Consider the following 27,526-nt stretch of genomic DNA (forward strand, 5'->3'; position numbering starts at 1 on the left):
TGAGACACCAGCAGTGTTCCTCCCTCCTCTCCAGGTATCTTGTCCACAGCGATTCCGGAAGGTGTCTCGTGTACACCGCCCAATGAAGGTACGTTAATTATCACATTATGCGGAGGAATGAAAATGGTGATATTTCATTAAAAAATACTTTGTGGGACGTGAAACGCAGTTACTTTCTGCCTTTCGCAGGAATTCACCAATAATTGGAGCCTTTTTACAACACACCAAAACTCATGGAAAAATGATATGATGGAGGATAGAAAGTTTATTTACTGATTACAACGAGAGGGAAAGAAGAAGAAGAGTAGAAATATGCAAACAATGCAGGTTCATGCGACGTGCGTCACTGTCACCTTATCTAATATATAAAGCTGAGTTTGGATGTGTTGGTCTGAACAAGGTAAGTTTTCATGTTAATGAAAATACTTATGATTAATATTTAAAGTCTAATTTTTAGCCGCGTGGCGTTGCGAACATTGGCTCAAAGAGAGCTCCGCGTTGTTCTTCTTCTTCTTCTTGTTCTTCTTCTGGTGAAGACAAAACCTTCATTGACTGGTGGAATGACGCAGCTCTTGGACACATTTGTCCTTGTTAAAAATGTCCTTTTAGTGGAGCAGCAGAGGCCACCACAAGAGGGAGATACCCACACCAGCAGTACCACATTTTCTAATGTGGTTATTATTGACCACCTTCTATCCCTGTACATGAAAACCATTGATGCCAGTCTGGGAACTGGTGGCATTCTGAGAAATAGGTCAATTAAGGTCGTTGACCACTGAATTTGGCAATATTTACTAAAACGGCGATAGTTTTTATAATTTCCATGTTACAATACCTTGATATACATCAAACTGATCCTAAGACAATCGGCAACAACATGCAATAATAAAAAAGAACATGTGGCTGAAAATAGTAAGTACAGAACCAATTTTATTATAAATATTGCCCCAAAAATCCAAATTTACATATTTTTCATATACTTTTAGCATCACTCATCACATGCATAATTCAAAAGTATCAAATATTAAGCATTAAAAAGTTTCTCCAGTCTGCTGCAATTATTCATATATAACACATTGTATTATCTTAAGTGTAAATCACATTTTCTTCACATTTTGTCCAAGATGCCTGAAAATACCTGAAAATGGTATTATTGAGTACTCATGGCATATGACCATTAACTTGATTAATTTCATATTTATTAAGAGAAAAAATTGTTTCAAATATTACATTGTCACAACGAATAATATTTGTTGATGAGTCTATCAACAACACACAAGGATGGTTCCAGGATTTGTGTAAATGGGGGATGGGGGGGGGTAAAAATTCTTATATACTATGAATATTATTTAATTGGTAATTTTTCAATGTACTTTGTTGAAAATGAATTTCAAAGAAATATTGAGGACTATAATGGCTGTTTGTACAAACTCTCCACTTTTGGCATCAAATGCAATCTTTCTAACAAAATTATCAGTTACTTAGATAAATGCCAGGAAACTGTCAACATTATTGTTCCATATTATGTTTATATCTGGTCTGCATCTAAGTCTGAATTATCACTGGAAAATGCAGAGAGAGTAAAGGGATTTGAACATGATTTGTCCCCTCCATCCACCAAGGCTTCACAGGTGCAAGCTGATGTGCATGGTTGGCCACTCTCCAAGCAAGAACACTCCACTGCACAGGTATTGGGTTGACAGTCACACACAAGGTCATTTAACAACTCTGGAGCAGCTGGCGATTGTCTCATCATTTGAGGCTGGAGACCAGTGCCACCTGGGCTGTGTTCGAAGCTATATGCTGTTGTATCAGGTAAGGTTGGAGAAGGGTAAGCAGCTTGTCTCCATATTAACAGCTGATAAGCAGAGCGAAGTAGATGCAGACTGAATGCGTCTTCTGTTGGTGGTAGTTTCTTTCCCTGGATGTTCCTCTGTCCAGTCTTCTGACACCTCAGGCATTCAATGACATGCAGTTTGTCTTTCCATACATGTAGCCAACAAACTTTGTGGCTACAATTTCTATCTCCTTTGAAATGTTTTTCTCATCAGATCCCAGCAGACCAAGAGGCTGGAACTGGTCGGCTTTCTGCATCATTATCCTAAAGGCAGTGCGCTTTCCATGGCCGAAAAAAGAGCTTACCGTGTCACAACCAGTCACGCAGTAGACTGACAGAAGAATTGTCTGCTGTTCAGTGGTGAGTGTATCATAGATGGTGTGCATAGGTATATAACGGGTAAGCTATGTGTGCCTGCCATCACGACCAGTCAAAAAGAAGATCTCTTTGGTGTTGATTGCTTGTCTATGGTGAACTGAGAGGACAAGCACATCAGTATCAGGGCTGCACACCACAATAGTCTGTGCCCCATCATCTGATGCAGCTACACCTTGAAGTCTGGTTATCATGTCATCATCTTCCTCAGCTTTTGCAGCTTGAAGAACTCGGGTGTACATGTTGGGATACTCAGGGTCATCTTTCACAGATGACTCTACCATGGACCAAGATAAGGACCGTTGTTTGTTAAGAACTGGAGTGACTGGCTGTTCCTTTGATGAAAAGGTTTTTGTGCAGAAAAGACACTTATCAATGTCAATGTTATCTTCTCCCTTAGCTTTCTTGGCAATGGGAGCAGTGTCAAATTCTGCATCCATATTGTAATAATAGACTGTTCAGTGCTGTTGAAGTCATCTTGAGTACACAAAGACGAAATGTGGATCTGTCTGCAAACGTAAAAAATATTGGTCACCAATAGTTTGGCAGAATAAGTCTATTTAATCCACTAAATTGAAAATAATTCAATGTAAATTCCTAAGTATTTTAGACCGAGGGATAAACCCTATTCGTAGGACTTTATTATTTTAGGGGGGTTATTTTTCACAACACCATGTACCTTACATAAAATCTATGCAGTAATGACTTCCATTTTAGACACATTCTCATGACCATACAATTTAACCCCAGCTCAACAGCCTGAAGGCAAAACATTCAGTATACCACATATTTTTCCATCAGAAAATTTGCTGCATGGTAATATATTGTAACGGATTTCGCGCCCGCCGGCGTGCGGACGGCCACGTAACTCGAATCGCGGCACGTCGCCCACCGGACGGACAATCCAGTCGTGACCCTCTCGGACTAACGCTGGGAACCAGTCACGGGTGGACCTTTCAGTCTCACCGCGATCGAGCCAATCAGCCCCCGCGTGGGATAGGGTTGCTCGCCAAATTCGACCTACCTAAGTACCCACGCGGAGGGTAGACCGGGCGATCGCACCTCGCCGCAGGTCGACTTCGGACACGGGCCACTTAAGCGACCCGTTCCGTACTATCAGAATAACCGAGCGGTGTTATCGTCGACCTCGACGGTTCGATTAATTATCGGGCGTATTCAGCCCACTACCAACCCTTTACGTGAAGCAAGATGAGGATTCAATGGGAGAAATGACGAAGCGAAGCGGGAAACAGTTCAACACAAAAGCACATTTATTCGCGGCACACGGGAAGCACACATTCAATTCCACCAAAAGCACACAGAAAAGACACAATGCAATTTACACAAAAAGCAAATGTAAAAGCGAAAACACAATGCAGAGCTAATACCGACTACCGAGCACACGGCAACACTTATACAATTCTACCTCACAGACGGCGCCGACAACACATACCCAAAACCAAGGAAAAGAATACCCCCAAGAATGAGGCGGGCCTGAGGCCGAGACCGGGTCGCGCCTACCCGTCTGGTGATGAGACGCGGAGCGGCGATGGCGCCCCAACCCCGCGGGCCTCGCGGGCGGTGTCTGGTAGGGGGTGGGAAAGGGGCCCCCTTGGTCGCACTATCTCAGCGCGGGGGGAAACAGGAGGGGGTTGCTGATGCTCGGGGTATAGAGGATCTTTATTATCCCTGGTGTGCGTCTCCACCTCGGCCAGGTCGCGCTGTCGGCCTCCCTCGGGTGCAGCTCCCTGCACGACGCGAGCACCCCCTCGTCTGGTGTCGCCGCCTTTCCACAGCTCGTCCCCTCCGTTCCGACTCCAACGCACACGACGAGCAGCTCCACCGCCCGCGAAGTCTTGACCCTCTGCTTCCGACTCTCCTACTCTCCGCCTCTGGACTCTCCGACTCTCCACTCTGGACTCTCCTACTCTCCACCTCTGGACTCTCCGACTCTCGACTCTTCTGACTGACGAACACGGTCCTTTTATCCCCCCGTAGCTTCGCCTTTGACCCCCTCCCTTTGACCTTTCACCTCGCTCCCCATTGGCCCGAGAAAAAGTGGGCGTGAAGGCTTTTTGATCCACAAATTTGCATATATCGATCGTCCTGGAGGCGGGGCCAAATCGCCCCTCGCTCACCGATTGGACGGCAAAAAGTGGGCGTGTGTCGTTTTTGATCCGTTTTTGAAGCACAAAATCCGTGATTTTGTACACGCTGTTCGACGCGCGCCCTGCACGAGTCCAACACCGGTACCCACAGCGGGGCAAGAACGGTGGCGATGCTACGGTTGCGAGGTGTGACGTGAAGGTCGTGGCGGTTGTGGTGAAGCGGTGGTTGTGGTTGTAATCATGGCGGTTGGTCCAAAATAAAGATAGTAAAAGAAAAACGGCTATCCTGAAGAGTCGCAGCACGCATAAATGACATGTATTCCCACTAGACAACGGGTTTGGGCCTAACTACACATATACTTGCCGAGATACCTCACCTAAGGGACCTGAATGGTGGTTTGCGAATCTGGTAACCACAACACTACCCCCTCCCCTTTTTACAGACTCGTCCCGAGTCGTCAAATTTTCGTGTGCCATCATGTGTAGTTTTCCCCTAGTACATTTTACCTACGGATCCCTGAGTGCGACATTCATGGTATTCGTGTCCCCAAAATAAATAACCTGAGGGCTGCGTAACTACCTAAACAAACTCACTCACACGGACGACTTAAATAAAATTCCCGGCGCTAGACAGACATGCCGGGGGGCGCACTCATATTTACAGTACATCTTAACCTTAACTTACAAATTTTACACTAAACCATGGCCCAGGATCATTGAACTCTGCAAAAGAAAAGCAGTTAGCAGGGAGCCAGGCTGCCCGCATGCAGTCTCTGGCTCAAAACAATGCAGGTGACAGGGAACGTGGCTGGCTGCTCACACGCAGTCCAAGGCCTTCCCTTTTGAACTGAACGCAGTGAACCACAACGGTGCATGGGCTGCACAAACGCAGTCTCCATGCCAGCTCAAGTGGCACACGCAATGAGCACAACGAATGGATGCATGAACACAAACGGTGCACGGGCCGCCACTGCAGGCCCGTGTTGTAGCTGCCAACAGGGCAGTTCTCGCAGCTTGCAAACTGTTGCCTTGCGGATCCTGGCGCACATGGAAATGAACAGGGGGGGGGCAAAGCAAAAATTGAACGGGGCTGGTGAACGTGGGCAGTGGGCATGGCATGGCAAAGGTGCAGGCAACACAGCCCACAGAAGAAGGCCGCTGCAGGCAAACACAGCCGGCAGATGAACTGGCCGGCACAGGCCTTGAAGTACCACAGCTGCAGATGATCCGGCCGGCACAGGCCTTGCAGCAACACAACAGCTGCCGACGATCCAGTCGGCACAGGCATTGAAGCAAAACACGGCCAGCCGATGGCACAGGCCTTGCAGCAAAACAACAGCTGCCGATGAAGTTGGCCGGTACAGGCCTTGAAGAAAAACAGCCAGCCGATGAAGCTGGCCAGCCTTTGCCTGTCACTGTACATACCCACTCCCTTAATTTGTCCAAACCCCAATTTAGCCCCAACTTATTTATTTTTTATTTTATGTTTACTTCCCCTCTATAAATCGTCCCCTAACCCCCTTTATCGTCCTTGTTCGGCTAACCTATTCTGTCACCTAGCCTACTCCCAACCCCTACGTTCCCTTCCCAGAGGGGAACAAGGGAGAGCTAACGTCCTGTGTCGAGGCCCAACGAAGCCTCAGAATGGCCTCCCCAGAGTTCGGCGATCTATAACCAAAGTGGGTCCAGCGGCCCACAACGACAGCGAGGGGATGGATGGTGCGGAGGGGTACATCTCCTAATCTACCCTAACCATTAAACTGTTAAACTACCCCGGGGCTTTCAACAAGCGCCTCTCGCTTAAACTATTGGTTCTAACAACCCAGATTCCCGTCGCCTGTGTTGGTGTCCTCACAATTTCGGGCCTCGCCCCCCAATTTTCGCTCCGTGCCCTCACACGGTCTCCTGGCTAGGACACGTGGCTCCCTTTGGCAGGCACGACCCTCTGCCGAATCTCCCGCTATGGCACCCCCGGGCACTACACTGCCTCCGAGCCTACCAGCTCCCTAACACCGGGAGTGCCCCCATGGCACCTCCCCTGAAACGCACACGTGGCAGGCCGGCCTCCCGGGCCCCTTTCCGAGGGTCACCCGTGCCCACAACACTGCCCACGCGGGTAATGGCGCCCGCCCCCGCACCAAGCAGGCGCACCCGTGCCCACTACTCTATCCCGGCCCCCCATGGGCCCATGGCCTACCACGGCCGACTAGCCTGGTGCCCGGGGTACCCACTCAGCGATACTCACCTTTCGCAGCCACGCTCCCAAGCCCGTCAACAGGGCTCCTGCACCCCTCCAAATGGGTCTCGAGCCTACTTTCCCACCAACAACAAAACGACCTCCATTTTTCAATTTGACTAACCCCCTAACTCACTTTACTCTGACCCCGGGGTCCCTTGGGCGGGAGTCACTCCTCCCCCCAATCACTCATCGCACCATGCATTCCCCATTCGCTCCACTCACACAGACCCGCTGGCCTCACTCACTCAACATGTACACGTACTCGCCTCAACTCTTCAACACACTCACCGCTGAACTCTGCCATCCTTCTATCTACATCCCCTAACTAACTCGTGCTCCCACGTCGTCCCTTAAACTATAGCACGTTCATTTTAACACTACGTAGCTAAGCTACGTCCCCTCTACACACTCACAAGTCTGTCACTGTCTCCTAACTCATTTTATTTCCCAACCTAAATCTGGCTACAATCCCTCTAACTAATCCATTCCACGGACTCCATGAGGACTTACCCCTGCCCCATGAAGTCGGTCTAACTAAGCTAACCCTTCCCCCTAACTAGTTTCCATCCTGTGCCCCTGGAGCCAAGGGGGTCTTCCACCCCTTGCCCAGGAATCCTGTGCACCCGAAAGTGAGGCTTGCTCTTTTTTTTTTTTCTTTTTTCATGCGCAGCACCTGCGCGGCAACTCGCGCACTTTGCACCTGCCCGTGACGTCATGCAGTTGCACGTGTTCCTCGTCCCTCCTTGGACGGTGCCATCCGGCAGAGATACCCCTCCTGCCGGATTCCAACCCCACGTGCAGCCATGACGTCACCGTGCGCAAAAAAAAACACAAGCCCCACGTCTCGAGGGGTTCCCCACGCGAACACATGTGCTTTGCCCGTTGGAGCTTAACACACACGATCGCGTGGAGAACCCGTCCGGTCCAAATCCATTTGCCTGCCTAAACTTTGTCCGTCCGCGGGATCGGCAAATCCACCGCGTGCGTTTCCGGACCGGGACTTCACTCTCGCAAGCGAGCACGTGGTGGTCTCGTGCGTTGCACAGCACGAACCGCGTGCTCACTGCTGGGCGAAACCCGGCACGGTCCGCGAAACAACTACAGCCGCTACTCGGCTTTCGTTCCTCCCATGTCGCCTTCGTCGTCGCCATTCAACCCACGCACACCTGCGTGTTACGACGCACACAGTCCACTCCATCACATTCACACCGGGAGACGCGGCTGCGTGCTCCCGCATGCCAACCGACATCTCCCTCACATACCGCTCTCTCACACACACCGTCTCCCTTGCACTCGGCCACCTTGCACACGGCCGTTCACTCACGCGTGCGGGGACACTCACCCGCGGTGCCTCACTCGCACTCCGTGCCTCATCCACACACGCGGGGGCACTCACCCGCGGTACCTCACTCATACACACGGCGACACTCAAACACGCGGTCTCTTCCACACACCGTGCCCCACTCATACACGCGGGGGCACTCAACCGCGGTGCCTCATCCACACACGGTGCCTCACCCACACACGCGGGGGCACGAACCCGCGGTGCCTCACTCACACTGGCCGTTTCATCCACACACGCGGGGGAACTAACCCGCGGTGCCTCATCCACACACGGCGTGCTGCGAAGCACGCACTCTGGCACAATCGCCACCACACCACTCACACACGGGGTCGCTTCCACACACGGTGCCGCACTCACACCTTGCACCACACACACAGGGACAACCACACTGGGGATTTGTGTCCCCACAAGGGTCTCCGGGGCCTCTATACCCCCCAAGCTCTCCGTGCACCCGTCCACAGCACTCGTCCCCTTAACCTCGCAAAGCACGACCGAACTCACCTGGTCGTGACTCGCCTCAAGGGGGCATACTCCCTCCCCTCGTTCCTGGAGGAGGCCATCCAGGTGCTCGCACTGGGTCTCTACCCAGTCCGCCAGCTCACCCCCATTATCCTCCACTACCTCCGTGTGTGTGTGTGCGTCACTTACCCCGTCTTCATCGTGTCGTCTCTCCTCTATCGTTCCCTTCCCGGCTACCGTCACTGCCAACTCTTCACCCTTTACCTCCCTTGTCTCCACTATTATTTCCTTTGTCACGGCCTTCATGCCCGCCTGCAGGCATCGGCCCATGTTCCGCGTCTCACCCCGTAGCTTTTTCATTTCTTCCTTCATGTTTGTTTCCATTCCGTTTATTTGCTTGTTCATTTCGTTTTTCATTTCATTTGTATTTGTATCCATCTTTTCGTTCATGCCTTTCATTTCGTTTGTATTTGTATCCATCGTCGTTTTCACTTCATTCATTTGCTTGTTCATGTCTTTCATTTCGTTTTTTATTTCATTTGTCATTGCCGCCAGCATGGCGAATAGCTGGGCCATGTCGGATGCACTCAAGTGAGCCGTTTCGGCAGGGGTTGGGGAAGGGTCTTGGTGGAGAGGGGGGGGGGAGGTGTCATACACCGCGGCCGCTGCCGCACCCACCTCGGGCCCTGGGTTCAGTTGGGCGAGTCCGTGTTCCTGCACAATCAACATTTCCTGCTCGGGGATTCCATCCTGGACCATGGATCCTACACATTCTACATCCATTTCTAATACCCCCGGCTCCCGCTCGCCTTGAGACGCCATCTTGCTTCTCGTGAAGGGTTAATTTGCTCGCTCGTAATTTGGAGGGAATCGGGGGTCGCTTCTCTCACCCCTGGACCGATTCCCGTGAATTTAGCCGGAGACAGGAGAGCCCGTTTTCCTGTTCTCCGATACCAGTGCCGCGAGGAGGGCGATGAATTTGTATCCCACTCCTGACACCAGTGTTACGGATTTCGCGCCCGCCGGCGTGCGGACGGCCACGTAACTCGAATCGCGGCACGTCGCTCACCGGACGGACAATCCAGTCGTGACCCTCTCGGACTAACGCCGGGAACCAGTCACGGGTGGACCTTTCGGTCTCACCGCGATCGAGCCAATCAGCCCCCGCGTGGGATAGGGTTGTTCGCCAAATTCGACCTACCTAAGTACCCACGCGGAGGGTAGACCGGGCGATCGCACCTCGCCGCAGGTCGACTTCGGACACGGGCCACTTAAGCGACCCGTTCCGTACTATCAGAATAACCGAGCGGTGTTATCGTCGACCTCGACGGTTCGATTAATTATCGGGCGTATTCAGCCCACTACCAACCCTTTACGTGAAGCAAGATGAGGATTCAATGGGAGAAATGACGAAGCGAAGCGGGAAACAGTTCAACACAAAAGCACATTTATTCGCGGCACACGGGAAGCACACATTCAATCCCACCAAAAGCACACAGAAAAGACACAATGCAATTTACACAAAAAGCAAATGTAAAAGCGAAAACACAATGCAGAGCTAATACCGACTACCGAGCACACGGCAACACTTATACAATTCTACCGCACAGACGGCGCCGACAACACATACCCAAAACCAAGGAAAAGAATACCCCCAAGAATGAGGCGGGCCTGAGGCCGAGACCGGGTCGCGCCTTCCCGTCTGGTGATGAGACGCGGAGCGGCGATGGCGCCCCAACCCCGCGGGCCTCGCGGGCGGTGTCTGGTAGGGGGTGGGAAAGGGGCCCCCTTGGTCGCACTATCTCAGCGCGGGGGGAAACAGGAGGGGGTTGCTGATGCTCGGGGTATAGAGGATCTTTATTATCCCTGGTGTGCGTCTCCACCTCGGCCAGGTCGCGCTGTCGGCCTCCCTCGGGTGCAGCTCCCTGCACGACGCGAGCACCCCCTCGTCTGGTGTCGCCGCCTTTCCACAGCTCGTCCCCTCCGTTCCGACTCCAACGCACACGACGAGCAGCTCCACCGCCCGCGAAGTCTTGACCCTCTGCTTCCGACTCTCCTACTCTCCGACTCTCCTACTCTCCGCCTCTGGACTCTCCGACTCTCCACTCTGGCCTCTCCTACTCTCCACCTCTGGACTCTCCGACTCTCGACTCTTCTGACTGACGAACACGGTCCTTTTATCCCCCCGTAGCTTCGCCTTTGACCCCCTCCCTTTGACCTTTCACCTCGCTCCCCATTGGCCCGAGAAAAAGTGGGCGTGAAGGCTTTTTGATCCACAAATTTGCATGTATCGATCGTCCTGGAGGCGGGGCCAAATCGCCCCTCGCTCACCGATTGGACGGCAAAAAGTGGGCGTGTGTCGTTTTTGATCCGTTTTTGAAGCACAAAATCCGTGATTTTGTACACGCTGTTCGACGCGCGCCCTGCACGAGTCCAACACCGGTACCCACAGCGGGGCAAGAACGGTGGCGATGCTACGGTTGCGAGGTGTGACGTGAAGGTCGTGGCGGTTGTGGTGAAGCGGTGGTTGTGGTTGTAATCATGGCGGTTGGTCCAAAATAAAGATAGTAAAAGAAAAACGGCTATCCTGAAGAGTCGCAGCACGCATAAATGACATGTATTCCCACTAGACAACGGGTTTGGGCCTAACTACACATATACTTGCCGAGATACCTCACCAAAGGGACCTGAATGGTGGTTTGCGAATCTGGTAACCACAACAATATCTTCATCACAAGACTATTCATAATTTTAAAAAAATAGAAACAAATATTTTCATACTTACTTTTTAAGAGAGAAGAGGGTGTCACATAAAACATGCTGCAGTATGTGTAGTCTATCACATCTGTTCAAGTGTGACTGACATTATTTCATATGCATTGTAAACTCATGGCTGATGAGAGTGCTATTCATAGCAGTGCCACATGTGGGGACCATCTCAGGAATGTGGGGGTCATCTCAGGATTATTGTGGCATATGGGGTCATCTTATATAATCCAATATTCTTTGTCAGGGGCATTATTTTAGGGTTGGTTTAGGGTTTAGGGGTGGCACTTTTTTTAGTGCATATGTATTTAGTGATATTGAGGAAGGGGGAGGGGTGTGAGTACATAGGTATTTGTAACCCCCTCCCCCACCCATTCCAAAAATTCTGGATCTATCCCTGTGTGTTATTGATATACTCATCAACAATTATAATTCCTTCCAACAATATATTATTTTAAAGACATTTCATGTGAAATTAATGGTCATTTGATATGAGTATTGAATAATACTGTTGTGGTTACCAGATTCGCAAACCACCATTCAGGTCCCTTAGGTGAGGTATCTCGGTAAGTGCATGTGTAGTTAGGCCCAAACCCGTTGTCTAGTGGGAATACATGTCATTTATACGTGCTGCGACTCTTTAGGATAGCCGTTTTTCTTTTACTATCTTTATTTTGGACCAACCGCCATGATCACAACCACAACATCAACCACCGACCACAACCACCGCTTCACCACAACCGCCACGACCTTTACCGTCACAACTCGCCACCATCGCATCACCGTCATCTCGCGCCACTCATGGGCACCGATGCTGGACTCGTGTAGGGCGCACGTTGAACAGCGTGTACAAAATCACGGATTTTCTGCTTCAAAAACGGATCGAAAACGACACACGCCCACTTTTTGCCGTCCAATCGGTGAGCGAGGGGCGAATTGGCCCCGCCCCCAGGGCGATCGATATATGCAAATTTGTGGATCAAAAAGCCTTCACGCCCACTTTTTCTCGGGCCAATGGGGAGCGAGGTGAAAGGTCAAAGGGAGGGGGGTCAAAGGCGAAGTTACGGGGGGGATAAAAGGACGGTGTTCGTCAGTCAAAGGAGTCGTAAAAGTCGGAGCGAAAGAGTCAGCAGAAGGAGAACGAAGAGAGAGAACGAGAGTCGCAAAGGAGGGTCGGAGAGTCAAGAAGAGGAGAGTCGGAAGCAGAGGGTCAAGACTTCGCGGGCGGTGGAGCTGCTCGTCGTGTGCGTGGGAGTCGGAACGGAGGGGACGGAGCGGTGGAAAGGCGGCGACACCAGACGAGGGGGTGCTCGCGTCGTGCAGGAAGCTGCACCCGAAGGAGGCCGACAGCGCGACCTGGCCGAGGTGGAGACGCTCGTCGCACATAATAAAGATCCTCTATACCCCGAGCATCAGCAACCCCCTCCTGTTTCCCCCCGCGCTGAGATAGTGCGACCAAGGGGGCCCCGTTCCCACCCCCTGCCAGGCACTGTCCACGAGGCCCGCGGGTTGCGGGGCCATCGCCGCTCCGCGTCTCATCACCAGACGGGTAGGCCCGACCCGGTCTCGGCCCCAGGCCTACCTCATTCTTGAGGGTATTTCTTTTCCTTGGTTTTGGGTATGTGTTGTCGGCGCCGTCTGTGAAGTAGAATTGTATAAGTGTTGCCGTGTGCTCGGTAGTCGGTATTAGCTCTGCACTGTGTTTTCACTTTTATGTTTGCTTTTTGTGTAAATGGAATTGTGTTTTCTTTTTTTTGTGTGCATTTGGTGGAATTGTATTTGTGTGCTTTCCGTTCGTCGCGAATAAATGTGCTTTATTGTTGAACTGTTCTCCCGCTTCGCTTCGTCTTTTCCTCCATTGAATCCCCATCTTGCTTCACGTAAAGGGTTGGTAGTGGGCTGAATACGCCCGATAATTAATCGAACCGTCGAGGTCGACGATAACACCGCTCGGTTATTCTGATAGTACGGAACGGGTCGCTTAAGTGGCCCGTGTCCGAAGTCGACCTGCGGCGAGGTGCGATCGCCCGGTCTACCCTCCGCGTGGGTACTTAGGTAGTTCGAATTTGGCGAGCAACCCTATCCCACGCGGGGGCTGATTGGCTCGATCGCGGTGAGACCGAAAGGTCCACCCGTGACTGGTTCCCGGCGTTAGTCCGAGAGGGTCACGACTGGATTGTCCGTCCGGTGGGCGACGTGCCGCGATTCGAGTTACGTGGCCGTCGCACGCCGGCGGGCGCGAAAACCGCAACAATACTATTTTCAGGTATTTTCAGACATCTTGGACAAAATGTGATGAAAATAAGATTTACCTTGAAGATAATAGAATATATTATATACGAATAATTGCAGCAGACCCGAGAGAAACTTCTTAATGCTTGATATTTGATACTTTTATATAATGCATGTGCTGAGTGATGCTAAAAGTATTTTAAAAATGGGAAAATTTTGATTTTGAGGGCAAAATTTGTAATAAAATTGGTTCTGCACTTACAATTATCAGCCACATGTTTTTTTGTTATTGCATGTTATAGCCTATTGTCTTAGGATCAGTTTGATGTATATCAAGGTATTGTAACATGTTAATGAAAAAACTACAGCCGTTTTAGTAAATATTGCCAAATTCAGGGGTCAACGACCTTAATTAACCTATTTCTCAGAATGCCACCATTTCCCAGACTGGCATCATTCGTTTTCATGCACAGGGAGAGTGGGTGGTTAATAATAACCACATTAGAAAATGTGGTACTGCTGGTGTGGGTATCTCACTAAATAAGCCTCTTTTCTGGCCCCTGCAGCTGCTCCACTATTTTGTCGATGTTTTGAATGTACTGCATGTTGTCGAGATGTCCAGTGGTGTGCTCAGTAACCAAGCAGCTAGCTCGCGCTTGCCAAGCCAGCCGTTCCTTATCAACGATTTCCAATGGAGTGCTTGCTTGAGTGCTTCTGCCTCTTGGAAAACGCACAACAAGAAACTTGGAGACGAAACTAAACACACACGAGATGCACGACATGGCGATGACGGTAAATATCTACAGTAACATTATTTCAGCCATATCGATGAGTTCGTCCCTCAAGGGTTGTGGTGGGAGGAGGGAGGGGAAGGGGTGAGGTGGGAGGAGGAAGGGGTGTGATGGGAAGAGGGAGGGGAAGGGGTGGGGTGGGAGGAGGAAGGGGTGTGGTGGGAAGAAGGAGGGGAAGGGGTGGGGTGGGAGGAGGAAGGGGTGGGAAGAGGGAGGGAAGGGGTGGGAAGAGGGAGCCGACGTTGTCGGTGAGATGTCAGTCGAACACAAATTCTACAAAATCAGGACTGAACACACCTGTGTGCAGAGAAACACCTGAAATAAATAAAACGTGAAGGAGGTTTTTTTTCCCTCACCCAACAAAACGTACAAGTTCGTTTTTTATAAAATATTTTTATCCAGTGACAATCACCGTGAGGAATGTTCGATGATCGTCACCAACCAGATTCTTCCAAAGCCGTTGAACAATGAACAATGGGTGACCATGGAAACGTTTGTTAACAAATCAATCGTTGTGGCGATGTTTGCTCGGTTCAGTTTGTGGATGTGCTCGGTGTGAACACGTGCGAACGTTTTTCTCTCCTCGTTCAAGGATTTAAATCTCGTGTTTTTCCTGAAACATCATGGGCTCAACTTCAACGGACTCTGTTAATGCTCCACGACCCCGTTTCCAAGAGGTGAGATGTTTATTTATCTCCGGACGCGAACACTTACTCTTCGTACGGTCTCAACGATTTATCTCCTAAACTCGGGAATATCAAACCTGTCTTTCTTCTTCGTTACAAAACTTTCACATTTCAACTTCTTTCATTCAGCATCCTCGTGTTCACGGTGTCCTCTGTGTACATGTCGGGGTTACGTTGATCACAAGTTCATAAAGAGTATTTTGTCCTCCTCTGGAGGCTGTTCAGAGACAAGGTGATGTCCAGGACGGTGTTTATACAATCTTGTAAAAATCCATGTTCACCGTGTGTTGTTCTGGGATCACAGGATAGACCGGGAGGTGTACTCCATCTGCTCTAAGCTGGCTATCCTCGGTTCCAATCACCTCCCAATGATACAATCTCTCATCCTGGTGTTCCACATACAGGTCGAGGTATCAATGTCTGCTTCTTCTTCTTCTACTCCCTCTTCTAATTTATCTTTATGTTCTTCTTCTTATCAGTTTTCGGTCTCATTTGAGTTTCGCGCTGATTCGGCAGAATCAACTCCAACAAAATTTGTGAAATTGTTCGTGTTTGGTTGTTGCAGCTCCATGTTCGGGGTTCAGAAGGTGGAACGGAGCCCTCCCAGGTCTCGAAGTATGTGTGTGTGTGTGTGTGTGTGTGTGTGTGTGTGTGTAACATGGTGTGTGTGTGTGTGTGTGTGTGTGTGTGTGTGTGTGTGTGTGTGTAACATGGTGTGTTTGTGTAACATGGTGTGTGTGTGTGTGTGTGTGTGTGTGTGTGTTTCTCAGCTCGTTATTCACCCATGGAACCATAATCTAACCCTACTCCCCCTTCTTGTTCCCCATTTATTTATTTGTGTGTGATGTGGTTTGTGAAGAGAGGGATTGAACGCCCCTCCCCCCACTGCCCACAATTAGTTGGGAGATGTAACTGAACACCCCCTGAATCCGGACGCCGGAAACGTGTGAGCGCCATTTTGAATGTTGCATTGTGGGTCGTGGTGGTTTCTTGATCACCGCTGTGCTTGCTTGGTGAAGTAACGAGAATGTAAAACTCCACCCGGTAAGTGTTTCATCGATCATTTGTAATTGTGGTTCAAATTCTCCATCTCCTTGAAGGACATTTTGAACTCCTGACGTGGACAGAACTCAAACCGTGTTCCTTCTGTCATGAGATCGTGTGTGGCCCTTCAGAAATGGCAATGTACACAAGGAAGAGGTAAAAAGGACCCTCTACATTAAATAAGAACAGAGTTCAATTTGTTCGACCACTTTATTAGCGTGGAACGACAATAATCAAACAAGTATTGAACAGGTTGAAACACCCACAACATCCCTGGCTCCGGGTCAGGCTGCGCATGCGCACTGGCCCAGGGGATGGTCGATATGTAGAAGTACCGTAAAGTACAATGTTCTCTATCTCCCTCCGAGTCTTTATTATGTTAATAGATAAAGGCTGAGAAAATATTAAGTTTAATGAATGAACAAAAGTTTATATCGCCCATCGTGTGACTATTCCATGGAGTAGTCCTTGTGCCAGGCAGGCACGCTGGTCGCTCTGGTGGATCGGCGTTGACCTATCGCTGGTGCTGGTGGTGTCACATCGGGCCCCAGTGGGGATGGGGCTCTCGGGATTTCAGGGGCCGATGGTGGCGTCTGAAGGATCGCGCGCCTCGGTGTGCCTCGTCCTGGTGCTGCTGGCGTGTCTAAAACGGGTGTCGTCTTGCGCCGGGGTGTGCATACTGACGTCAGTGCCGGCGTGGGCCCCGTTGGCGTCGCAGATGTCACGGGTTCGCTGTCGAGGTCAGGCAGTTGCGGTGTTACAACGGGTGCAGGTACAGTGATTCGGGTTGCTAGATCATCATAGATAGACCGGGGTGGCAGCTGGTCATTGCGAACTGGGCTAAACTTGCGCAGGAATTTCCTGTTCCGAAGTGTGACTCTGCCCGAGCCATCGATCTTGATCACGTATTGGTCGTGTTGGCGTACCTCCACGATACTGCCTGTCTTGTCCCATTTTTTTGGGTGGAATCCTGTCTGGTTCTGTACGCGGACTTGGTCCCCTACAGCAAGTGGCGGAAGGCGTTTGGTGTGTTCTGCCCAGGTGTCGGCTGTGCGGATATGACGTTTGCGGAGGGCCTCCTCCCTCGCTTTCAGGGTCTCATGCCAAGTGTCGTGCGGTCTGTACTTCCCGGGGATAATTGGGATGAAATCGCGTATCGGGCGGCCGAAGACACACATTGCCGGGGAGATCTTCGTGTCAAGGTCAGGCGTGTTACGATATTGTAGTATCGCTCTCTGCACAGCGTCAGTGTCAAGTTCTCCCTGCGGGCTGGTGTTGTCCGTGATAAGTCGTTTCATTGTCTTAACTCCAATCTCCGCGCGACAGTTGCTGTGAGGGAAGGCCACCGATGACAAGCGGTGGTGTACGCCCCATCTGTGCAGGAATGACCTGGTCTCGGTGGAGGTGAATTCCGGTCCCCCATCCGACGCGAGCTCTTCTGGTGTCCCGTACGTCACGAAGGCGCGACGTAAGTGGTTTATGAGTCCGGCGGCGCCACCCGTCGACTTTGAGATGATCGGCCAGTTCGAGTATCTGTCCACTGTCACAAGGTAGTGTGCACCCCTGTGTACAAAGAAGTCCGAGCACACTGCCTGAAAGGGGTAAACGACTGGAATAGGTGGAGTTGGTGGCGCTCCAGGCTGTGATGGTGCCATCCGGTGGCAGTGTTCGCAGTTTTTCCGAGTGGCGCTGATGTCGGCCGACATGCCTGGCCAGAATACAGAGGATTCTGCGCGGGCGGTCATCATTGATACGCCCTGGTGGGCAGCGTGTAGGGCGCTCAGCACATCGCCGCGGAGTGAGGGTGGTATGACTACTCGGTCCTTGTATAGGATCACTCCATCTGTCGATGTAATGTTCTCGCGGTACTGGTGATAGTCGCGAATTGTCTCTGGCATCTCGATTTTTGAGTCGGGGATGCCGTTCATTGTCATTCTCTCCAATATGTGCATATCGCCATCGCTGCTGGTGGCTTCCCTGACGCGATCCCATGTTACTGATCGCAATGATTCGAGGCCCGCGGCACACCATGCCAGGTTGTCCTCGACGTCGTCGTCATACTCCGGCTCAGTTTGGCGTAGGAGGGACAGGACGTCGGTGTGCGTGCTTGGTTGGAGGTGGGTCGCTATGGTGGCATTGTCATCTGGAAGGTTCATGAGTGGAGGTCGCGTGGTGCCAACTGGCCTGCGCGACATGGCATCTGCCGCCTTGTTCTTCATTCCCGGGATATGTATGATGCGGAAGCGATAACGCAGGGTCTTCTCCTTGAGGTTCCTGAGGCGGGGGTTGGGTATGTCGTCAAGTGCTCTGTCCGAAAGGAGTTTCAGCAGTGGTTTGTGGTCTACCGCAACGATCAGGTTCTCGCAGCCCAGTACGAAGTAGCGCGCTTTGTCCAAGGCGTCCGCGACTGCGAGAGCCTCGCCCTCTATGGGCGCGTATCTGGATTCTGCCGCGTGTGTAAATCTGCTGCCGACCAGGGTTATTTTCCATCCATCAGTGCAGCAGAATGGTCTAACTGGCACGCATCGGCAGTGCTTTTGAAGCAACCAGAATCCGATTCCCTCCTTCGACCAGTCCGTGGCGATGCATGTTGGCTTAGTTTTGTCAAATATGCGGACACCGTGTTCGATTTCTTGTACGATCACGTCTTTCGACTCGCGGAATATGTCCTCTAACTCCATGGACCACTGGAAGCGTTCTCCACTTTTCAGGAGCTTCCGGAATGGCTGCATTCGTTCGGCCATACTAAAGGCGTATGCCACCTGGTTGACAAGCCCGAACCACGATCTGACGTCGGTGATGTTACGCGGTTGTGGGAAATCGTGGATTGCTTCCAGGTAGCGGCTTCACGGTCGCACGTCGGTCATGGTGATGGTGAAGCCCGCGAAGTCCACCGTGGGTGCGCTGAAGACAAACTTCTCCGGGTTGAGGATGATTCCATTCCGGCCGCATATATCCAGCCATTGGACCGCCTGGAAGTAGCTCCCCTCAATCGTGTCTGACCATAGGAGCGTGTCATCTACGCACTTGGTCTTGTTACCAATGTCCGCGACGATCTCATCGTATCGTCGTGAGTAACCGTCCCCCGATGCCATATACCCTTGTGGGGCAGATAGGTACCGGTAGCGCCCCCATGGAGTGATGAAGGTCGTCTTGTGGCGGTCGTCCTCGTGTAGGCGGACGCTATGGTAACCGTTCCATGCGTCGAATACTGTCTTGCGCTTCCCGTTAGGTACGCGTCTCGCCTGGTGGAACGGGGATTGGGTGTGGTGGGTCTCGCGGAACGCATGCTTGTTCAAGGCCTGAAAGTCGACGGTGCGTCGCGGCTTGCCATTCTTTTCGCGCAAATTACCATGCGGTGACACCATGTCACCGGCGTGCCGACGGGTACTTCCTCCAACACGCCGAGCCGAACGTCCTGGTCGAGGCCTGCTTTTACCTCATCTTGCCAATGTATGGCCACGGAGATGGGAGTGTGATGGGCAACCGGTGTCGCGTTCTCACTGAGCATAAGACGTAGTGGCAGGCCGGTCATTCTCGGTAGTGGCTGGTGTGGGCACGTGTTGAATGTGCTCTGAGCATACATCCTGAGTAAATGTGACTGTAGTGCCTCTCTGTTGGCCTCGGTCGCTGGCATGGGGAGTGCGGTCGGCTTGGTCGGCGGCTCCGCGCGTCGCGGGCAGTCGCACAATTCCGAGGTCGTCAGATTCACCTCTCCGAGTGTCGGGAATCTGTCCGAGATCATTCCCAGGTCCATGCAGGCCGCGCGGGAGAGGAATATGCGGTCTGAAGAGTCCGTCACATACGCGATTTGGCGCGTCTCCAATCTCCGAGCGTCGTCACTGTTACCGGCGAATCTGACTACCACGGCTCCGAGGATACGAATTCCTCTGTTGTTTGCGGCCTTCATGGTCATGGATACAGGTATGAGGTCCTCGGTACTCAGGCCCATTTGTTGGACGACTTTAATGCCGATCAGGCAGCTCTGGCACCCCGTGTCTGCCATAGCGGGTAGGGTTACCGCGCGGGTGTGTTTCAGGAGGTTAAAACCCAGCGCTTTGTAATCCTCGCGCTTGTTGGTGAGAGTGAGGTTGACGTATGGCTGCGGGTCGGATATGCGTTTCATCCACTTATCGCACATATCATCGTACAGGTGGTGAGCGAGGGGAAGCGTGCGCATTTCGTCCTCTGTGCTGGCCATGGTGACCGTGCATAGCTCGACGAAGGCTGCCGTCTGCTCGTCGTACATCCCGTCGGTCTCCTTAGATGGGGGTCTTGCCGATCGGCCGCCCAGGCACGCCTTGTCGAGGTGATTCTGGCGGTCACACTTCCGGCACTTTTTACCGTATCCGGGGCACTCGGCGCGTCTGGCGCGCCATTGAGGCGTTTTGCCGTGGCCCACCTCGCCGCAGTAGATGCATACTCCTTCGGGCTTGGCCTTCCGTTTTTCCGGCCTGGCTCCTACTTTGGCGCGGATGTCCTGTCGCTTTCCCCGCCGATACGAACTACTGATCGCGTCCGTGCTCTGAGTGTCAAGCAGGCGCGATGCCGAGCGTTTTCCAGACTCTTTGGCCTCGATATACTCTATCATGTCCTTTAATGGCATGTCCTGGTTCTTCTCACCGAGTAGGTCAAGTTGTATTGCTTGGTCCGCGATGCCACGGGCAACCACGTTGCGCAATATCTCTTCGGTGAAGTCGTTGACCTGATCGCACCCCGCCTTGGTGCACTTCATTTCATACTTGCACGTGTCCGCCTGCCCCTTGATGCGGGCGTGGAACGACCGGACGGGCTCCTCGTGTCCCTGCCGCATGTTAGACAGGGCCACTCGAGCTACCATCGTGTTCTCCGTCCGGACGGCGAGCGCCTTCATGGCGGCGAGGACGTCTTCTTCATCGCTGCCCACGAGGCTCCGACCCGCCGCGCGAGTGAGGTCCTTTCTCAGCTCCTCCTCACAGCACTCCAGTAGCTGCGCGACTATGTCAGGTCCGACAAGCTTAGTACCTGTTTTGTATTCGCCCCAGCGGGTTATGAAGTACGACCAGGCCTCGCCCGTTCCGGCCAGTGCTATGGAGGGACGCTTGAGTTTCTCCATCTTGGCATTCGAGCTCGCCGCCCTGGGGGCGGCGACGTGCACAGTGGCGTGTATACTCAACATGGCGGCCACCACTGCCGCCTCTGCGTGTGTAGCCATATAGTCACAACCCTCGATCGGGCACTCTGCTTCCACCGGCGCCATAGGAACAGCTATTCTGGAGTAAACGTTCTATTTTCGGTGATGCACACGTGTGTACAGTGTCCTGGGGCGAAGATTGGGTACAGCACCCGAGAAATCCAAACTCACTGTCGACGTTCTCGTGGTCCGTTTTCACCCAGTCGTGTCCTCCTCAGCACCGACGATCTTTACTCGACTGCATCAAGTTGTTTGATTATAAATAAGAACAGAGTTCAATTTGTTCGACCACTTTATTAGCGTGGAACGACAATAATCAAACAAGTATTGAACAGGTTGAAACACCCACAACATCCCTGGCTCCGGGTCAGGCTGCGCATGCGCACTGGCCCAGGGGACCGTCGATATGTAGAATTACCGTAAAGTACAATGTTCTCTATACATATTATGTATGGAGTGTTAGAGGTTTGAGAAATGGAGAGACAAGGGCCAAGAGAGGAGGTGAAGGAAACAAGTTTTAGATTGAGGATGGAAGTGGATTGGTGATCGGAGACCTCAGAGGGATAAACACACACACATACACACAGACCATGTTACACACACACACACACACACACACACACACACACACACACACACACACACACATCATATTACAATTACACACCATATTACACACACACACATATACACACACTCGGCACCATGTTACACACACTCGGCACCATGTTACACACACTCGGCACCATGTTACACACACACACCATGTTATACACACTCGGCACCATGTTACACACACACACACCATGTTACATACATACACCCACACCATGTTACACACACTCACACCATGTTACACACACCCACACCATGATACACACACCCACACCATGTTACACACACCATGTTACACACACCATGTTACACACACCATGTTACACACGCCATGCTACACACGCCATATTACACACACCAGATTACACACACCATATTACACACACAGACCATGTTACACACACCGGATTGTGTGTCCGATCCGCCGGTCCGATCGGATTGAAACTTGCCAGGAATATTTCCGGGGACCCACGGATGTGCTTTTCGAGGTTTGATATCAATTGGACGAGCTGTTCCCAAGTTACGGCCATTTATCTGTCGACCAATGACAAGACACGGTGCTATGACGTCACGAATAACGTCACAATTAATGTTTATTTCCTTATTTATTTTTTATTATTTCTTTTGCACGATGAAACTTGCCAGGCATATTTCCGGGGCCCGCGGATGTGCTTTTCGAGGTTTGATATTAATCGGACGAGCTGTTCCCAAGTTACGGCCATTTCTCGACGACCAACGACAAGACACGGTGCTATGACGTCACAAATGACGTCACAATCAATGTTTATTTACTTATTTATTTTTTATTATTTCTTTTGCACGATAAAACTTGCCAGGAATATTGCTGGGGAAGCGGATGTGCCTTTTCAAGGTTTGAGAGAGAGAGAGAGAGAGGCTGCACATACTGGCACTCACCTACGGGCACGCACCTACGGGCCCGCCCCTACGGGCCCGTACTTGTGTTACAAACACACACACCATGTTACACACACCATATTACACACACTCGGCAGCATGTTACGCACACACCATGTTGGACCAAAGACCGATTTATATGATCGACGTGATAATCTCTGGAAATTAAGAGTAAACCAGAACGGTAGTCGGTAGACCACACACCTCCGCTTGGTTTTACAGTGCACATGATGTACCCAATGAGAGGGTGAACCAAGATTCGAACCTGAAACAAAATCGAATCTCCTCGTTCTTGACACCCAACCAACTCATCCTCCAAGTTCCCTCCCAATCCGTCCATAACTTTTTAACACATCGTGTTTATTCACTGTTTCTCGTTCTTATCCCAACCACGTAATGGTGAACAAAAACTGTCTCGCCTCGATTCGAATCCCGACCCAAAAATTCCAAATACCTGCTCTCACTACACCTGGGAGAGGGATGGCGAACCACCGAGCATGATCCAACACTTCAAAACACCTTAGGTAGAACAAACGGTCCGTAATATGGAGTGTGGTCCATCGCACTGGAGAACAAAGCATTTGATTTTGTTATTTTATTCTAGTGTTGGTTCAATTCCACATCCGACCATAAACCTCCACCCTGGTGTTCCCTTTGAAGGGAGATCTTGAATCAATCCGGACGTCATTTGGAGGGGATGTTAAGTTATCCATTACATGTGTTCATGTTTATTTGTTGGTGGAGTTTAATGAACTCTTCGTATCTGTAAAAGAGGAGACCATTGTGTGCCCAACCCTGATCAAGTTGCTGTCCTCACGTACAAGTGCACCAGGTAAAATGTCCCACCATACATTCCTAAAGATACAATCAGCAGACCGAGTTCACATTCAATCCCAGACTAATGTGCAATCATAAAATGATGATGTCACTCTTTCAACCAGTGAGTTCATAGAACACGATACCCCATGTGTTGTTGAAGTATATCCTTCAATTTAAATACAGTGATGATTTTAAAAGTCGTGTGAATTAATTAATTTCAAAATTAACCGCTGTTGACGCAGTGTCTATGACACCACCCTATCTCTTACACCGCACGCTACGTGAGTTATCTGTGCCTGTTGTTTGTGTCCTTTGTGACGTCTTTAAGCCTGCTGTTTGCTTCGTGGGAAAGGCGGGTGGCTTGGGATCTTAGGGTCCTGAGTTCAAGCCCCGTTTGGTGCTGAAGTAACACCAGGTGGGATTGACTCAGCCTGTCATCCTTCCTCAGTCCGTGAAATGAGTACGAGCGTCCTGGTATCAGGGCACAGCATCAGCAGTGTAGTTGCACCCCAACAAAAGGAAAGCAACTTGGCAGGCAAGCTGCCATACGCAAGAAGAAGAAGATGATGTCCTTAAAAACAATGTTTTTATTGTGTGACATTGAATTTAAATTAGATGTTCCTCGATCATAAACTGACGTTTGTTGACGGACCGACGGACAAACATAAATGAACCACTTGCTAAACCGTAGTTTTTGTTTTGCATGTGTGGGGTAATAAACTGAATTTATCTTACAGTGACAATGTTTTACAGCCAGATACGATGTATGTTTATCATATCTTTGTCCTTTCACCATTGTCTCATTTATTCCTGCAGGAATGGCAACAGATCCAAGATGCCGGCATCCACTTGGCCCAGCACCAGCACGCGAGTGAAAACTCTGAGCAGTGTTTATTTTTCGAAAAAAATGCGAAGATCAACCTGAAGAACCACTTCACATCTGTAAGAAATGCAAAGGCACGACTCGACACTTCACAGTAAGTTTCTCCATTACTCTGGAAAACATTAACATTTACACCGTGAACATTTACATTCGGTAAATCTTTTTCTCTGCTAATTTACAGTAAGTGAGTGAATTGTAAACATGGTGATTCTTGTTTCCTTTTTAATGCGGACAATTTTCTATTTAATTACAGTACTTGTCCATCAGTTGTACACATTCTGCAGTTCCACTTGTACATCAGTTATACACATTCTGTAGTTCCACTTGTACATCAGTTGTACACATTCTGCAGTTCCACTTGTACATCAGTTGTACACATTCTGCAGTTCCACTTGTACATCAGTTGTCCACATTCTGCAGTTCCAATCTCAACACAAATATTTCCATAAACTTTTGCACACATGTTCCTGACACTGAGTGCTGGGAATTAATCGCTTCCTGTCCTTGCAGTGCTTGGATACAGTAAGGGTGTTCACCGACTCGGAGCAGGATGGCCAACTTGATGCATTGGTATTTTCAGTAACAGGAAGTTGCGAAAGGAGTTATCTGATATATTTTAGTGCGAAGTGGCTCACACCTTGTGCAGGTGAATTGTTGTGTTGATACTCATCAGAACTTTTGAAATGATCTGGGGTACAAGTTGGTCCTCGGTGTTCTGATGAGGGTTATTTTGGTGATCACCTTTAAAACACAGACAATAATGAATAAGCTCAGTGTTGCCTTCATGGTTGGAGTGGCTGGCTCAAGATCTTTGGGGCTTCAGTTCAAGCCCTTGTGAGGCCATCAAATTAACATCAGGTTGGTTGTCTCAGCCTGCCATCCTTTCAAGGTTGGTGAAAATCCGAGGTCGTACTGGTAACATGAGGCATTTTCATCAGGAGCACAGCTAAACCCCCATATTATACAGCCAAGCAGTCACAGGCTGCATTCCAAGAAATAAATAAGTAAAATAAGGAACGTTCATTTTCTTGTGATCACATGTCGCTTTCCATTGTTGCAGATGTTTCAACGACAAACTGCGATTCCAGCTGGGTCAAGTTGAGGAAACTCTGCACCATCTTGAGTTTGAATTGGTAAAAGAAGTTTCCATGACTGAAGATTTGGCAAGCAGAAAAAAGATTTTGAAAGGTACGGGAGACTTTTCCTTCCCCTGGGACAGTGGTTTGGGTCATGATCTTCGTCTAAGGGATGTCACCGGCACAGCATTTGTTCAAAGTCACCTGATGATTGTGGAACTGTTATCTGCTCTAAATACCATTTGCACAGGATGATAGAGGTGCACCATGTGTGAAATAACTCGTGAACAGCATTGGAGCTGCAAACAGTAAGTCTTGGAGCTGACTTGTACTTTGTAATTCATTGCAAGTCCTCATTTGTCCCTCGAGAATCAAGGGATGGAGTTGAAGGAGATTGTAAGAGGAGGTAGAATGTCTCGAGGTTCCATTGAATCCGTTGGTAAACAGCAGATGGGCAAAACTGCTGAAGGTCCCTGTCATTGCTTTGTTACCTGAGGTTTGGGATGCACACCTCATCGTGGATATAAAACAGGTGTACATGTGCTGCAGATAATGTTAGTATGATGCATTATACATACATTTTTTGTTTTGCTGTGTTTTTGTCTAAGTTTGGCAGTTTCACACGTTTGTGATCAATGTGGATAACACCAACAACAACCTCACGTGCTCAAGCATCAAAAGCTCCCCAGAGCTCCATTCTATTCACACATTCTAACATCTGGCAACGTACCCTCTGAAAAGGAAATATATTTTGTCCAAATTATGAATTCATTCCAAAAACCGAAATTTACCACATGAAGCAATCCCTGGGGCAATGAATTCCCGTGGTGGTTTTCCCTTGCTGCCTCTACAATGCGCACCTTGACAATATATCACAGAAACATGTTCATGCCTTCACATACCTCCTCACTACCATCCTCTCCAATGACATATCAACTTCAAAATTCTCAAAAGTCAATGATCAGCAGAAATGAGTAAAGATTTGAAACCTCCATGAGCGATTCCATTCTCTCTGCAGAATTTGACATGTTCATTCACATAGTTTACATCACTAATATCAACGCAGCTGTTTTTTTTTTTAACATGTGGCTGATGACGAATCACGTGACCGATGACGTCATCTTATCTATTCCTTCCAAGTTTGTGGTTTCGTGTCGCACTATCTTCGACTTTGTTCTGCGCTCGAGTAACGTGATATTCGGCTTACATTATCTCAAAGACCATATGAGGTGCATGGTACAAAAAAAAGGAAATAAAATGGTTCTGAAACAGTGAAATCGTATTCCACTTACTGCATTAAAGTAAAATTACGACTGATACTCTGCATCAGTTCCTTTCTCAAACACACCCACCCCAACATGTTGCGCAGAGCGTGGGTTATGCTGGTCAATTTTTATTTCTGTGGACCATTTTATCCCAAGATGATCCTCAAAAATTTTCTTACTAATCGGATATGGCATTCCACATATGCAATTATGATGTCATAACGAAGCTATCTGTGATGTCATTAAAAAAAATCACTCATTCCCCATGAGGAGTATTTGCTGCCAAGTTTCAATTGTTTTCCTTCATGCGATTTCAGAGGTCCAAGGTTTTTCAGAGGTTTTTACAGTGTATCAGTGTTTTCAGAGGTTTTTCCATTTTTCCAATATGGCTGTCACACCACGTGACCCATGACATAATAATTTTCATTCAAACATTGTACATGAGTAGTTACACTAATGGTGAAAATTTCATATCAATCTGATAAACACCCAAATGTAATCCTCTCACCTTTGACGAGGGTCATCAGATTTTTGATAAATAGGATCATTCCTTGTTTGTGGCAATGATAAAAGTTTTTATCACACAAAATGGCTTTTCTATGGTTATGTTTTCAAGACGTATGTCGAGTTTGAGAGTGATATTGCCTGTCACACACCCTTTAAATTCACATACATGATGAGATGTAAAATGACATAAATGGCCAAATTGGTATTTCGACCCCCTTTTGAAAACCTGGCTCTTTGAAACTGCCCAAAGGGGGTTCATTTTGAGATCAAGATCCCCCTCCCCATCCCCTCCCCCCCGAGACATGAATAAGTTTTCTTCACAGCAAACTGGAAGATGAACACAGGCTTTGGTTTGTGGAAAAGAGATCGATAAAATATGGAATTTGGATAT

At 49.6% G+C, this 27,526-nt stretch overlaps 1 protein-coding gene across 2 annotated transcripts in view; it reads left to right on the forward strand.

The window, feature by feature from the left end:
* The first annotated feature begins 14,601 nt into the window (after positions 1 to 14,601).
* The window catches only part of LOC147017143 (uncharacterized), a 32,864-nt gene continuing 19,939 nt past the window's right edge, over positions 14,602 to 27,526 (forward strand). The window contains exons 1-3 of one of the 2 annotated variants that reach the window (XM_085846537.1): positions 14,602 to 14,829; positions 24,221 to 24,381; positions 25,348 to 25,475. In XM_085846537.1, coding sequence (XP_085702663.1) covers positions 14,776 to 14,829; positions 24,221 to 24,381; positions 25,348 to 25,475 — 343 coding nt within the window. In that variant the 5' untranslated portion in view covers positions 14,602 to 14,775. The remainder of the gene's footprint in view (positions 14,830 to 24,220; positions 24,382 to 25,347; positions 25,476 to 27,526) is intronic. The other variant, XM_085846536.1, reaches the window with a different exon arrangement.

This window comes from Eptatretus burgeri, chromosome 11 (assembly GCF_056783735.1).
Source record: "Eptatretus burgeri isolate ZD-2024b chromosome 11, Ebu_testis_v1, whole genome shotgun sequence".
NCBI lineage: Eukaryota > Metazoa > Chordata > Myxini > Myxiniformes > Myxinidae > Eptatretus > Eptatretus burgeri.